The sequence below is a fragment of the Heteronotia binoei genome, chromosome 8 (genome assembly GCF_032191835.1).
Source record: "Heteronotia binoei isolate CCM8104 ecotype False Entrance Well chromosome 8, APGP_CSIRO_Hbin_v1, whole genome shotgun sequence".
Lineage (NCBI taxonomy): Eukaryota > Metazoa > Chordata > Lepidosauria > Squamata > Gekkonidae > Heteronotia > Heteronotia binoei.
The window spans coordinates 25,105,386-25,121,466 of NC_083230.1; the positions used below are offsets into that span (position 1 = coordinate 25,105,386).

At 42.1% G+C, this 16,081-nt stretch overlaps 1 protein-coding gene across 1 annotated transcript; it reads right to left on the reverse strand.

The window, feature by feature from the left end:
* Window positions 1–1,375: 1,375 nt before the first annotated feature.
* LOC132575707 (hyaluronidase-4-like) lies at window positions 1,376–13,469 on the reverse strand. Its single transcript, XM_060244399.1, has 3 exons — window positions 12,548–13,469; window positions 4,485–4,574; window positions 1,376–1,840 (listed from the first exon to the last, which is right to left on the reverse strand). Exons 1-3 carry the CDS (start codon window positions 13,466–13,468, stop codon window positions 1,376–1,378), a joined length of 1,476 nt encoding a protein of 491 aa, XP_060100382.1. The 5' UTR covers window position 13,469.
* Between the last annotated feature and the right edge of the window lie 2,612 nt (window positions 13,470–16,081).

Sequence of the window (16,081 nt, forward strand, 5' to 3'; positions counted from 1 at the left end):
TTCAAGTGCCCTGACCCCCTGCACATGCTGCATGATGGTTTCCAGGTACAGTATAAGAGGAAAATGTTGCAGGGTTCTAGGCAAGATACATGCACAGCCTGGGGCCTTTGGGTTGCCCTGAATGACTGTGTAAACCTTGCTAGGGAGGCCAATACAAAACTTGAGCTACAGGCTCAAAAACCAGAGAAGCTACAAGCAGAGAAACCTGATCTGCTTGTGGATAAAAGTACTTTCACATCCGCTGCCCAAGACGCCAGACAGAAGTTAGAAGAAGCCTTATCCCAGGGGTGGCTAAACTTGTTTAACGTAAGAGCCACATAGAATAAACTTCAGATGTTTGAGAGCTGCAGGGCATGAACACACATCTTTACACACACATCCTTATTAAAACTCTTGATACTTTATTTCCACACAAAGATAAAATACATATGTATCCACTTTGCAACACAACCATACTAGAAAGAGACTTTAAAAAAAACACAAAAGCTGGGAATAACAGTCCCCATAAAACCAGCATAGGGAAAGGTTAGGGAATTATTTTTGGCACCAGTGGGAGAAAGAAACACACATGTACCATATAAATCACCGACCATAATTTGCATCATTCTGCATCTCTCTTTGCCTTGACATCAAGGTTAGTAAATTCAGCTCCGACATGAGCTATGAAACTAAGGGGGAACCCTGCGCAGCCTTCTTTAATTCTGTTCCTCCTTCCAGTGGCACCTTCGGATCTTGCATTCTCATTCCTTGCTCTAGGTCTCCAGGGAAGCTCTGTGGTGGAGGATAAGAGCTTCCCCCCCCCTCCTTCCCTGCTCCACACCTGGTGGAAATAGTCACTTTCCTATGGGTCAGCGCCAGGGCTTTTTTTGAGCAGGAACACAGTTCTGGCTGGCTTGGTGTCAGGGGGTGTGACTAATATGCAAATGAGTTCCTGCTGGCTTTTTCCACAAAAAGCCCTGCGTGAAACAATGGTGACATCAGGGGGTGTGGCCTAATATGCAAATGAGTTCCTGCTGTGCTTTTTCTACCCAAAAGCCCTGGTCAGCACTCAGAGGCTGACTGAGATCCCGATGTTAAGCATGCTTACTTGAGAATAAGCATGCATTAAGTTCCTCCTCAACCTCTGTGAGCCGCACAATATGTGTGAAAGAGCCCCATGTCGCTCCTGAGCCACAGTTTAGCCACCCCTGCCTTAGCCCATGGCCAGGCATTGCCTTTCCTGCTGTTCAGTGTCTTTTTGGGTACATTTCCATAGAAAACCACTGCCCTTGCCTAGCCTCTAGAGAAAACCAACAAGGAAAACTCAGGTTTCTGATATTACAGTAAGATGGCTGATTATTGCCCTAGTATAAATCAAACTAACAGTCCAAGAACACTAGTCCATATTTAAGAAATGTTTTTCTGCTTTTTTGGTTGCCGTTTGACTGGAATACCATTTCTCAACAAGATTTTGGTAGTAAAATTTTGAATACGGGAATAGATCTGCTTTGCTTTTCTCCGCAAAATATTTGCCACTTTTTCGGAAAACTGGCAGCTGACAAAAATTGCCCGTCCAGCCCTTGTAACACTGGCACCTGAATTTCTGCCTCAAGTTCCTTGTATCCTCCTTTGTCAACTTCCCCGTCGCGCACATTTTCTCCCCTCTGCGCGTGGTTTTGAGGTGCATCTTAAAACTGTCAGAAGGCAAATGCAGAAAGGCATTCCATTTGCCGGTTTTACGAATACATCTCCCGTTCTTTTTACAGAGGACTTTACTGCAAAGCTTGGCTGCAGAGGTCACATTTAGGATGTAATGCCCCAAGGTACCATCTATGTAATCTTTCACAGCTGTACAGCTATCCTAAAAGAAAACAAATATGACAAATGAGTTTCTAAGTAATTCACACTGTGTCCAAATAGCTATCGAAACAATTGATCAGAAGGGTCAAGAAATCAACTGGGCTGCAACCGCATCCAGCGGCGTCACTAGGGTGGGGCCAAGGGGGCCATCGGCCCTCCCCCAGAGCATTTTCATTGGCCCCAGGCACTGAGCCATGGTCCCCCCCCCAACAGGAAGGGGCTGGCCCTGGGACTAGAATGCTGCTGCTGTGTGTGGGCTGGCCGGGATTCTGAAACCGGGGCCGCGCTGCCGCCGGCTCAGCTAAAAGCGTGTGGGGGTGAGTGGGGGAAACTTAAATGCTGCAAAACTGGTATCTTGGATTACGGATGAGGGAGGGGCCATGTGAAGTGGGCAGGGTTGTATGCGGAGGGGGTGACGCAGCCCTCCAAAAGGGGTGATGCCCAATGGGGGGTGTGACTTGAATCAGTTAGACCCCAGGGTGCAACCCACCCTAGTGACGCCTCTGACCGCATCACAGCGGGCAGGTAATCAAAATGCCAAAAACTGTACTAAAGTGGTACAATCATGTGTATCATGTATGGATATATTGTTTCAAGGCTGGTTCTATGTCTTTGCATCTTAGCCAAATGGAGAGTTCTCTGTGGCCTCTTTTTACTGTCGATCTCCTATAAACATGTACTACGTCCCTCAAATCTTCATGGCTTTATCCACTGCTTGAAGCCTCCAGGCTTGGTTTCCAGGTATTAGAGTTTTGTCTGTCTAGAGATGGCATCCCTAACCTCAAAATCAACACCCTTCATTCTTCCTGGTTTTTAAGAAAGGCAGAGAAGTTTATTGGGACTCAATTAGGGTATATAGGGGTGCCAACCTCCAGGTTGTGGCTGGGCTGGAGATCTCCTAAGATTTCAACTGATCTTCAGGCAACAGAGATCAGTTCCCCCAGAGAAAATGGCTGCTTTGGAAGGTGGGATTTATGGCATTATACTCTGCTAAAGTTTCTCCTCTCATATGAACATATGAAGCTGCCTTATACTAAATCAGACCCTTGGTCCATCAAAGTCAGTATTGTCTTCTCAGACAAGCAGCGGCTCTCCAGGGTCTCAAGCTGAGGTTTTTCACACCTATTTGCCTGGACCCTTTTTTGGAGATGCCGGGGATTGAACCTGGGACCTTCTGCTTCCCAAGCAGATGCTCTACCACTGAGCCACCGTCCCTCCCCAACATGGCTCTCCCCAACATCCCCCCTCTCCAGACTCTACCTTTCATATCTCCAGGAATTTCCCAACCTGGGACTGACAGACCTAGTCCATATTTCCTCTGTTGTAGGATATGAACACTGAGACAGTGTTCTTACTGTGGTTCTTGGAAGCTCTCTACCCCTACCCCTGTAGTAAGTTTGGGAAAGATTGATAGCAGGAAGGGCTCAGCACAGAGCCAGGCTTCAGGAAATCTTCTAGGACCCATCAATCAGCAAAAGTTCTAAGCTCAGTAATATCAGTGGGGATATAGCTAGGCCTAAGAAGCCTTGCTGCTTTTGGAATTGTGAGTATTCATTTTGAATGTATGACACTACTCCATTACAGTTATCCTCCCCCTTCCCGATCCTTGCTGAGTAACTTTCTTTGCTCAGCAGGCAATTGTTTAAATAGACAAATCACTGACAAAATCATATAAACAATAAATGTTGTATTTTGATGTTCAGCTAAGTAATTCTTAGTGACACTCATGGCTGGTGATCAGTTTGAATTGGCAGCATCTTTGCATGTGCATAGCTTTGAGGAAACCCTATGCAAACTGGTTCAGCAGGTGTTCACAGCTGATTGGCATGAACCAAATAAACTCAATAATTGGCCCACAGCTGGTAGCCACTTTCAAATACAGTAAATATGACAGTCAAACAAGTTTGTGGCAAAATTCACAACATCTCTAATTTTCAGTAATGTGGAAGAGCCTCAGGTGTATGAACGCTTCGTGTATGACATGAGTTGTTAATTCCAAAAATGATCCGAAATGTTCCCTTCTGATCCCCATCAGTTCTTTCTCATCTCTGTCTTTTTAAACTCCCAACTAACCACTGCGTTCCTTTTCTTGACCATCTCATCCATGAATCTGTGTTGGCTCTGAAAGAAATTCTGTCAGACTCTTTAGTCTGCATGCTGTTACTGCATGATCTAGTGATAACTCAAAGCGCAAATGGGACCTTCATTGCAGATAACATCGTACAGTGCCTTTCATTAGATTTTTCACACTTTCTCCTGTCTACTATTACATAGTGTAATCAAGGTAATGTGCATGGACATTTGAACAAGGTGCCTCCTAATTTTGCCCCAACATCATTATTTCTGACTCAGATGGAAGAGTGTTTTTTACCACAAGGCAACATTGCCATCAACCCACAAATACTACATCTGCTTTCTGAATATACTAATAGTGTGTGAGAGCTTACTATACAAGAAGATGGTTTCTATATCTGGTTAGATCACGACATTAACAATTCCCAGAAGGAATCCTAACTTCTCATGGTACGGTTTCAACCCAGTAAAGATAATGGAAAGTGACAGCGTTACGAGGTCTTGGGCGTTCAAAGAACTCTTGTGCCATTTAGCTGGTGGAGATTCCTTAACCTTAACCCACACTCACTCACCCTGGAGCTGGCATACTGGATACTTCCCCAAAGGACAACTCCTGCTGCCCCCTGTGCAGCGCTTTCACCGATAGTATGTACCAAGTCTTCCTGAAAATTGAAGAACATGCATAATATAGTACATCATCATGTACACTGAACAAAGAGCCAGAGCAGAGGCACCATTGCCCATGATTCACACACCCATTTATTTATTTGCCCAACTCTCTACCTCCTTTGGCAGATTTTTAAAGCAACGAAACGACCATGCAAAACCCCTTTCCCACAGATATCAGTAGGATGTGCACACCAATAATGCCTCTTTCATGCCACCTTCAGCTAGCTAAAAAATAAATGACCTTTTCTTCCAACCAAAGCAAAAGTATCATGAAAAGTATAAAAATCAAGTGATCACATTCTGATACAGCAAACATACAGACAATTCGCTTATTGCTTTACAGGAAAGTCACCCCTGCCAATGATTCTATCAAAATAAGATATCCGCTAGAATAGCTGACATGTAGCTAGCATGAGGATAAGGCTAAAATCTAGGAAGTTTTGTGTTTAATGAAAAGGGCTTTATTTTATATATATGCCAGAATGTGGCATGAGTGCAGTTCTGTATGCTCTCATTCACACTCACATACAGAAGGTGGATCTACAGAAAGAATTCCTGATGTTCAGTGCTGCACATGTAATATCATGGTCTATAATTGTTCCTCTGTACTAGGTTGTTGCCTGAACTGGGATGGCCCAGGTTAGGCAATCTTGTCAGAACTCAGAAGTTAAGCAGGGTCGGTCCTATTTAGTATTTGGATGGGAGACCACCAAAGATGTCCAGAGTCTCTTTGCAGAGACAGGCGATAGCAAACTACCTCTGCGTGCCTCTTGCCTTGAAAACCCTATGATAAGGGTCGCGATAAATCAGCTGCTAGATGGCACTTTTCACCACCTTCACTAGATAATTGATTTGTTTTATTATTCTACTTCATTTCTCTACATTCATATTAACTTTTAGTACTCACCACGTTAGTAGTAGTTCATTCATTTCATTTGTGCTGTGCAATCAAACTGCCCCTGAGGATTTCACTCTAGCTTCTGACATTCCAAAGGCAACCATGGTTAGCCTTCAAAATGTGCTTGATCCAAATGACCTAATACAACTGATATTCTACAGAGATTTTTAGATGTATTTGTTTGTGGGTTTTGTGCGGGCACACGTATGGACCCCATGCTTGTGCAGAGTTCCATTTGGATCTTTCTAGAGCTAAGAAGGGCTCCTTCTCTACTTCAGAGGAAGAATGCTGTTGTGCAAGCAGAGTCACACTTTCCCACTCATTTCTTTTCTTCAGCATCATCCAACATTTTCTGTCTTTGGGTTGTCCATGAAATGTCTTTACCATATTAATTTCCCAACCTTTGTCATCTTCTCTTTAGTTTTTTCTACTTCCCTTTCTTGCCAGCATGTAATTTGCCACCCCAATAGTCTGAAGTAGAATGGATCACTTTTAGAAGTACAGTACTTATAGTGTGGTGGCAACTTCTATTTCACAGATAACTGCAGCCATTACCTTGTCCTGTTTAGATGGCTTAATCTGGCTCTTGCTATCAAGAGTCACCAGACAGACGCCATTTAATTACTCCACTCATTTTACAGCAATTCTAGGAGAGTGTGCTTTGCTGGTATTTGATGGTATGCCTCAGTCTCCAACCATTCTATCACCCTGTCCCACTCAGTCATGACATCTCTGAAACCATTACTGGGTAAAGGATCAATTAAGACATATGTTGATTACCTAGTCAATAATCAACATATGTCTTAATTGATCCTTTACCCAGTTCCGCTTTTTTATCAATGTTTTCTTGCCATTCTGTTTTCTCAATTGCAGCAAGGAAATCAGTAGAGAACAGGAATAATCAAAGCCCACAGATACTGACTTTATCAAAGGAAGAGAGACATCATACATTTTTGCTAGCTAGTCACTGAAGCAATATCAAAGCATGTGAAATAATGGGTTAGCTATATGCTTAAATCACCTATCACGAAGTTTTTACTGATGAACTCTCTGTTGCTACAAAAACCCTTAAGGAATCTGCAGCTAGGGAAAAGAAGCCGAACACACAGACATCTAGATGTCTAAGATAAAACTGGAACAAATTTAATTTTAAACTGAGCCAGACAGTATTTAATGATTGGTTGCAAAAGTAATGTTAAAAAAAGAATATTAGGAGGGACAAATATCCAAAACAGTACTGGTAGTTAAAGTAGACAATTTGTCTTTGGCTGAGTAAGGTTCTGTTGTTTTGTGTCTTAAGTTCCAAAGATCTATTGTCAAAAAGTAAGTCAGAAGCCTTTTTCTTTGTGTAAATATGAATGATGTTCTTTCCTGGGCTAACTGGGAAAATAATAAATAGACTGTGAGCCCAAAGCAGTTAAGGCATATCAGAATCAGCACCTCATTCCTGACTACTTAGAACAGTGTTAAGAAGCTGATGATAAGATTCTGGGATAAAGATTAGTGGGGTGGATCTAACCATTCCCTGAGGAGCTTTCCTCCAGATTTGTTGACTCTTCCTGCACTGGGAGAGTCACCTTAGGCTGGAAGAAGACTTCAGATTGTGCTCAGTGGAACTTGTGAATGGGCATAGGATCCACTAGTTATGTTCTTCCAGGTTAAGAACCTGCCAATATCTTTCTTTGAAGCATTATACTTTTTTTTGTTATGTGATCATTATGGCTTGGAATCATTGGAGAATCTCTACAAACAGAAGAGATATTTGTCAGTGGAGTGTGGCCTCCTTGTCTCTCATTACACCTCACAATGCCTGCATAAAAGAATTACATAAGAAGGGAGTCAGTAGTTTGCATCAGGAGACATAATTGGGGAAAAACTGCCTCGCTTCCATTTGTGGGAATCCTCTGGTGGATCCAAGACCATGCTTATTTTATGTCTAAAGGAAAGTAAATACTCGTTGAAGAATTATATTTTTCAAGTCTTGCTATAAATTAATATCTATACTGAACCTACAGTGTAAATATTCTCCTGACACACTTCTGAGTTTTCAAAGTCAATCTAAAAGTGAAAGTAGGTTAAACATACTACAGGAGGTAACTGCGATATCCAGAAAGACACCCCTGTACTGATTCCCAAGCCATGCACCCCTGGAATGTGATATTGCAATGTAACCCTAGAATATTAATATGACACAGCAATGCCCATTTGAATTGGAATGGTCTTTCTTGCACATAAGGGAGAAAAATCCAGTTCCTTCCAGGCCCCAGGCAGGCTGGAATAATTTCAAGTCTGGTTCACAGGCTGGACAGACGTGGTGGCCATGCTGAAAGGTTAAGGAGCATCCATCTTTCTGCTCCTGGAAATGAAGAATTCCAGGCCCAGAGAGGGACATGTAGTGGGCAGAGCTGTAAAAGTTCCTTCACTTCTTTTGGCATCATTTTAAGTCCTGTTATCAAAACATAAAAAAATAAGGGTTACCAGGACTCCTGCAACACAAATAAATGGCTTGTATATATATGTTCTGTTATTCTTCAGGGCAAGACAGCAGAAACACAAAGGCTAAAGGTTAGGTGGCCATCTTGTTGTGAATGTGTGGTATACCTGTAAACTGGTCTCACATTTCTGCCAGGGAATCTGACTTTTAACAAAATTTCTATTTTTCTTTAATTATGCTAAGGCTATCAAAGTCAACCAATCTCCTGAACACTTGATGGATGCCTATCCATGTTTGACATTAAAAGAGGAATCTATCACTTTGGGGGAGCTTCAGAGGAATAAGTTTGGAAAAACGGCCATAAAAAGTCATTCCGCCAGTGTAATTAAAATTCCTCTGTTGGGGTATGGGTCTATGACACAATGATCTCTGACTGGATATTCCACATATGACACTCTGATTTTCCATTGGTGTGACATTCTGCTTCCTCATTGGGTAATTGAATCGCTTGATGTGACGTAATTTATCCTAGAAAACAGGCAATCCTACCTGTCAAGATTAGGATTTTCTCCATCCCCTCCTGCCTTCACCCCCTCCCCCTCAAGAGAAATCTCCCTCCAGAGGCCTTGTGTTTCCTCTGACTGAGCCTACTCTGCAAGATCTAGGTATTGTATCACCTCTCCCCCCATCCATACTTATTCAGCTAACCACTGTATTCCTCTTGTATGCTTGAAATTGTTTGATTGGGATGTAACTATTTGAAAACCAATACCTATAATAAAATCCATTATTAACCAATGGATTTTCAGTGGTCTATCTCCGTAAACATTGACACTTGCTCACCTCACCTCTCGTAGACTCACCATTTTGAAATAAAAAATATTAATATTCCCCAATAAAGGTTAGTTGAGGTGTAACAGATTATAAATTAATATCAATACTGAACCTACAGTGTAAATATTCTGCTGACACACTTCTGAGTTTTCTGAAGTCAATCTAAAAGTGAAAGGTGGGTTAAACATACTACAGGAGGTAACTGTGATAATGAACCAATGCCTTTGAAGCTAAAGCACTGACACATTCCTCCTCAGGAGGAAAAGGAAGGGCAAACATAAATCCCAAGAACATCAGGAGACTTCAGCTCTGAACACACAATTGACTGTCTCTCCTTTGATGCTCACCATGACAAAAAGTTCTGAGATGACTATGCTGAGACCACCAAAGTACCTATCATCTCAGGATTCAGAACTGCTTCTGTAATTGGAACTAGATAAGCTCTAAAATTAATTCCAGTTCCCAGGATACGCACCACAGACCAAGGCCTATCTCCAGATGTACAGCTTGTAGGTTCTTCAAAGGGTATGAAACCAGGTATGCATAACTGTACCGCTTAGTACCTATGAGTCTTCAAGAGGCCAGTCACTCAGAGGTCAATCTCCAAGAGGTTCAGATAATTCTCAGTATTTTTCTCCAAGAGCCTGGGATTATTATTCAGACTGATACTGACCATGGTTTGGATCTGTATCCCTGGGATCATCACCTCTCACATTCCCCTTCCCACCTTCACCAATGGAGAGATGAATACAGACTGAGTAACAAGGATGGGGATCATTGTTCAATAATCTGTTCTAGAGCTTGACTGTCCTACTCCAAGACTGCTGTATAAATACCTGTCATGATATATGAATTCACCATCATCACCTATTATCTCAAGAAGTGAGACTTCTCGGAACTCAGCCTTGAGATACCACAAGAAGGTACCATTCTCCAGACTGCAACTGGCTCGGTGCTGACCTCAACTAATTCACCTGTAACCTCAGCACCTTTACTTCCAGTTGTTCCATCATCCCACCTGCAGGTTCTTCTCACCAGCTTACCATCACCAGTTCAGAAGACTCAGACAAAGATTCTTCTTTGGGTCTTTGATCATAAATCTAACATCTCCATTCCCTGACACATTTCTGAGAATGTATGCTGAACAACTACGTAATTTGTGCGGCCATCACATTTTGGCCTGGATATTTAAGTATTCTTCATGGCTCAAGGTGGCTTGCAGATTCAAATGGAAAATATGCAAAATGCAATAAAACCCCAAATAACCCCCTTCCCCTTTAAAATGTCTGCAGCTTACAGCCTACTAAAGCCTTAGCAAATAAAATGGCTTTGCAGTCCTCCTAAAAGCAGCATGTCTCTTCACCACCTTGGGATCCTGCTCCATAGAGTGGAAGATATGATAGATAGCTATGATGGGATCTTGCCAGTGCCACCAGTATGGGAACAGCTAGTAAGTGGCAACCTGAGGGTAACAATTGGCACATAGGTACAAATGGAAAGCAATGGTTAGATATGTGGCATTAGGCCATGAAGGGCTTTAAATGTCAGAACCAGCCCTTTGAACAAAATTCAGAAAAACTGGCAACTAATATAGCTGTGGTCCTGTCAGCTAGCCCTTGACAATAGTAAGACTGTCACATGCTGAAACCAGATGTAGGGTTTCCAGGCCTTGCATTGGATCAATCAAATCGAAATTTTAAAAAATTGCCTGGCAACCAGCAGAAGACTGGGGTGGGGTACAGGCACATGGAGAGCTAGCTGTCAGTGATAGTGTGCCTTCAGGGAACCCCCTCCAAAAAGTGATATCATGCCTCTTTAGGAATTGCTGTAAGTTCAATGCAAAACTATAATGTTTTCAGCAATTCCTAGAGAGGCATGATGTCACTTATAGGGAAAACCAAGGTGTGATGTCATGCTGTCCCTGACTCTGTGTGTGTGGTTTTTAAAATTCTTTTTTCCACCAGCTACTGGTGTGCCAACAGGCTTACAGCAAGCCCAACTGGTTTCAGTTTCTGGGTTGTATTCGAGGTAGGGCCAATGTAGAGTGCATTATTTGGTCCTGTTCATCCACCATAGAGTAACTAGAGAGCAGACAGCAGAAGCCTGGCAATGCTATAGCAGGAGACCTGGCTGCCCTACCACCAAAAATGGGAGGCAATTTGTGAGCCAACAACCATTGCTGGTTCCACTGGCCAGTAGAGTTGCCAGGTCCAACTCAGGAAATATCTGGGGACTTTGGGGGTGGAGCCAGGAGCAAGGTTTTGACAAGCACAACTGAACTCCGAAGGGAGTTCTGGCCATCATATTTAAAGGGACTGTGTTCCTTTTAAATGCCTTCCCTTGAATGGAAATAATAGAGGATGGGGCACCTTCTATTGAGCTTATAGAATTGGATCTCCTGGACCAATCTTGTTGAAACAAGATTGGCAACTCTACTGGCTATGTTTTTGCTGAGTGACCTTTTAAAGTACCAGGCTGTTTTAACTTCCCAGTCCAGTCCTAAAACTGCACTGAGAAAGGTTGGCAGTAAGGAAGATAGCTATTATTCAGTGCTTTAATGACAAAAATGAGAGATTCCAGATTTACACCTGCCCATAAATCACTCTTTTCCAACAGAGCCATTCTTTCCTAATACCAGTTATTTGGACGTAAGATTACTGCATAGTGATGGAGAGCACTCTACAAAGCAATTGCACTCTGGGCATATGAAGCTGATATTATTCTAGGCTGAATTTTATTTAGATGCCTCCCTGAGCTGATTTTTTGCAGCGAGAAGTGAAGTGACTGGAAACTGCCTGCCTGTTATGACCTCTCATCCCTTTGGCCTTCTGCAGGAGCATATTTCGTTTCTGTAGTGAGTGTTCCAGAGTTTAAACCTGCCTGAGAATTGTGTATCTTCCATCCTATAGCCCTAATCTCAGATTTGGAGGGAGGTGAGGATTAAATCTTGATAATGGGTTTTCATTGGTAAGGAAAAGACATTCTGCACATGCTCAGAAGTGCACAGGTATGTTGCAATAGTGTGGCTTGCAATTGTTGATTAAAACTGATGACGAGCTAAGTAACAGCGGGCAATCAAATTTGTTCCTGTTCCCTTCCCCATCGTCAGACCTACTGTTGAGGCAAAGTTCTCACGGCAGATAGAGGAAGCATCCCCAAAATGGACGCAAGTCCATTAGCAATTTAGAGACCAACAAGATTTTCAGTGTATAAGCTTTTGAGAGTCTTGGACAGGAAGCTTTGATTTTCAAAGGCTTATACCCCAAATACCTTGATGGTCTCTAAGGTGCTACTGGAATTGGATCTAGCACTTCTACTGCAGACCAGCATGGTGACCTTCTAAAACCAAAAAATAACATAAGGTTCATTTGGATTTTTTGCTCAGTATTCTCTCTTGTCATTGGTGGTATTAAAGCAGAGAGAAATAAAGACGAAAGAAGCAAAGGGCCCAAGGAGAAAACAGAACTGAACTCAGTATTTGAGAATGAATTCAGACAGGAAGAGATTAATTTGCCCAGCTTCAGAGCCCTCCTGCAATTTCCCCTTTCACATTCCTTCCCAAACATTTTGATGGGAAATCCCTTGCCCATTTCTCCTTATATTTCATTAAAGAAAAGAGCTAGAGACTTTATTTCTTTAAAAAAAATAGCTGAGAATTTAGAGATGGGGCATGGGATATTTCTAAAAAGGCACTGCCCTCTATGCCCCTTATGGCTTTGACCCTGCAAGAGGGACAGGAAAAGAAACATAGAGGCAAGTCCTAGAAAGCTGTATGATTCCAATATATGATGTGCTCTTACCTCCGTCAAAACATCAAATGTATAGGCATAAAATGGCCTAGAGTAAACAAAAACAGGTAAGGTGTAGTCTTTTCTACCCATTGCTGCAATACGTAATGCTTCTTTAACCCGATAGCGCACAAATTTTAAGGCATTTGGGTTTGATTTCAGTAAGGAATCCAGATATATGGAAGGATACAGGGCAGTACTTTCCTTCCACAACCAAAGCAAGTCATTATTACGTGATGTTTCAATAGGTGGACATTCGCCTGTGTATGCAGCTGGGTCATCCTTGTAATTATAATTATAACAGTCTGGGTATAGATAGTAACCCCACAGCCCACTTGGCCTCGTATGTTCAGCCAGAAGGAGGGTACTATTCATAAATTTTTGCCCAGCTTTTTCAAATTCATTCTTAGCAACTCTTCTGATTTTGTCCTCTGACCACTGTGGATAGCGCTGTCTGACAAGTTCAAGAGACTTATTTCGGTAAATGGTCTTATTACCCCAATTTCTGTCCCACTGGGGCCTCCAGTTTTCCCAGTCAATGACTGCAAGTCCACGGAATTTCCTCATAGGTATGAATTGATTAATATCAGTCTTGGCTTTGGTGAGATGCCTGGTAAGATTCTCATTTTGTGGTATCCCTCCGTTGATGGGGTTCCCGTAGTCTGAAAAATAGGGATAGTACCCCAAGTGAGTATGGTAAAATATCGTCACACTAGACCCACTTAGAGTCTCATTGGCATTTGATATGATGTCGAAAACATCAAGATGTAAATCCACATTGTAGCGCAGACGACATCGTTCAGTTGGTGCATTCCAGAGAACTACAAAGGGTTTGTTGTGAAATACTGGTGCTTTTGTTGGCAAGATACAATCTCCATCATTCATAATAAGCCACACCTCGATTGCTATCCATTTGATCCACAGATGGCGCATAGTATGCTGTTTTTCTGATAATTTGGGGATAACTTCCTCAATGGAAAGAGAGAGAGAGAAAGAAACTTTAGGCAAAAATGTGACAACTAGAACCGGCAATGTATATATACATTGTGGCTAATAGCCACTGATGGACCCCTGCTCCATATTTTTATCCAATTCCCCCTTGAAGCTGGCTATGCTTGCAGCCACCGCCACCTCCTGTGGCAGTGAATTCCACATGTTAATCACCCTTTGGGTGAAGAAGGACTTCCTTTCAACCTGACTGCTCAGCAATTTCATTGAATGCCCACGAGTTCTTGTATTGTGGGAAAGGGAGAAAAGTACTTCTTTCTCTACTTTCTCCATCCCATGCATAATCTTGTAAACCTCTATCATGTCACCCCGCAGTCGACACTTCTCCAAGCTAAAGAGCCCCAAGCATTTTAACCTTTCTTCATAGGGAAAATGTTCCAAACCTTTAATCATTCAAGTTGCCCTTTTCTGGACTTTTTCCAATGCTATAATATCCTTTTTGAGGTGTGGTGACCAGAATTGTACACAGTATTCCAAATACCATCTATTTATACAGGGGCATTATGATACTGGCTGATTTGTTTTCAATTTCCTTTCTAAGAATTCCGAGCATGGTGTTGGCCTTTTTTATTGCAAATGCACACTGTCTTGACATTTTCAGTGAGTTATCTACCACGACCCCAAGATCTCTCTCTCTCTTGGTCAGTCTCTGCGAGTTCACAACCCATCAACTTGTATCTGTAGCTGGGATTCTTGGCCCCAATGTGCATTACTTTGCACTTGGCCACATTGAACCTCATCTGCCATGTTGACGCCCACTCACCCAGCCTCCACAGATCCCTTTGGAGTTCCTCACAATCCTCTCTGGTTCTCACCACCCTGAACAATTTAGTGTCTTCTGCAAACTTGGCCACTTCACTGCTTACTAACTCAAATCTTAGTATAGAGTTACTGACAACGCTGAATATTTATGAGCAACAACATTCATAATATTCTGGCAACAGTAAGTGATGCATATTTTAAAAAATCTCAAAAGCTACATTGTGTTCTTAGTGAACCCACTAAGTGCAGTCCTAAGGTTTCAGTGTGCTTTTTCCCCTGCTGACAATGGCTCTTTCCTTCCTTCCCCAGGGGAGCCGGATGGGGAGGAGCCTCAGCTAACAGAAGGGAGAGAGGCCTGGCTCAGTAGCTCTGCTGTGAGATTGAGAGAGCCTGAAAAAACAAGCTCTACCTTCCCCCCTTCCTCCCCAAGGGAGAAGATTCAACCAATAGAGAATATAGAGGTTTTGCTCTGGTGCGATTGAGCAAGCCTTGCAAAGCAAGCTGTTATGCAGAAGGAAGCAAGAGAGAGGGAGAAGGAAGCAGATGACAGCCAGTTGCTCAGGGGGCTGATAGGAGCCCTCTGAGGGCCTGATTTGGCCCCTAGGGTGCATGTTTGACACCCCTGTTTTAAACAAATAAGTTAAACTGTATGGGGAATACTATATGCAAACATTATGAGAAATGTATATAGTATCCATTTAGTTTCTTCACTGTCATAAAGTTTTTCCACGGGAAGTTATTTCTCCATTCCAACAAAGTATAACAGCAATGGTAACATAAAGTTTTCAGACCAGACCAATTAATAATATAAATTTAACAATATTAATAAAATCACAGGAGAATGCTTCTGGCCTGATTTAAACCTGTGAGTGGCAGGACAGAAAACGTTACTAATATAAATAAAATAAATAAATAATATTATTATTATTATTACTAATACAATATGTCAAACAGCAAACACTCCCCCCCCCTTTTTCTGCAGTCCTGCTACACATATCAGTATTAGCATGCCAGCACAAACATCCACCTAGGCTATAGATCTTTGGTATGCTAGCATTGCACACATATGATTTAGGCCAAAGTCTAACAAAAGGCTAGGCATGTACCATATAACATGGGCAAGTTCTTCTGCCCCACCAACATTACATTTAATCAGGCCTCGAAGAAATATAGCGAGCAAGGTTTGTCTAAGCATGTTCCCATTAATAATATCTAGAATGACATATGGCCATATTGTGAATTTAAATGCCGGGTGCCTCTCACTACTTAATTACTTTTGATTCATTGTTGCTAATTATTGAACAAAGTGTCTGAATAACTAAGAAACACACTGATAGGCATGCAGTGGATATACATATAGAAGACTACTGTATGATGTGAACAGCCAGTGTGGTTTAGTGTTTAAGAATGCTAGATTAATATCTGAGGTTCGAATCCACTTCTGCTATGGAAACTTGCTGGATGACCTTAGGCCAGTCACATTCTCTCAGCATAACCTACTTCATAGGGTTGTTGTGAGAACAAAATGGAGGAGAGGAGAATGATGCAAACTGTTTAAGCTGGGGCCCACATTGGGGTATGAATGAATCAAATAAATAAACAGGATAGCAAATCTTCACTGAACTCCATAAATGTCTTTTATGTGCCCTCTTTATCTCAGACTCAAGGCCTGCGTCTCTAGTTCCATTCCCCACTGCTGTTTAAAGTGATGGTGGGGAATAATTTTTAAAAAATGAAAAACTCACTGGCATCACAAGTATGATAATAGATAGCTCT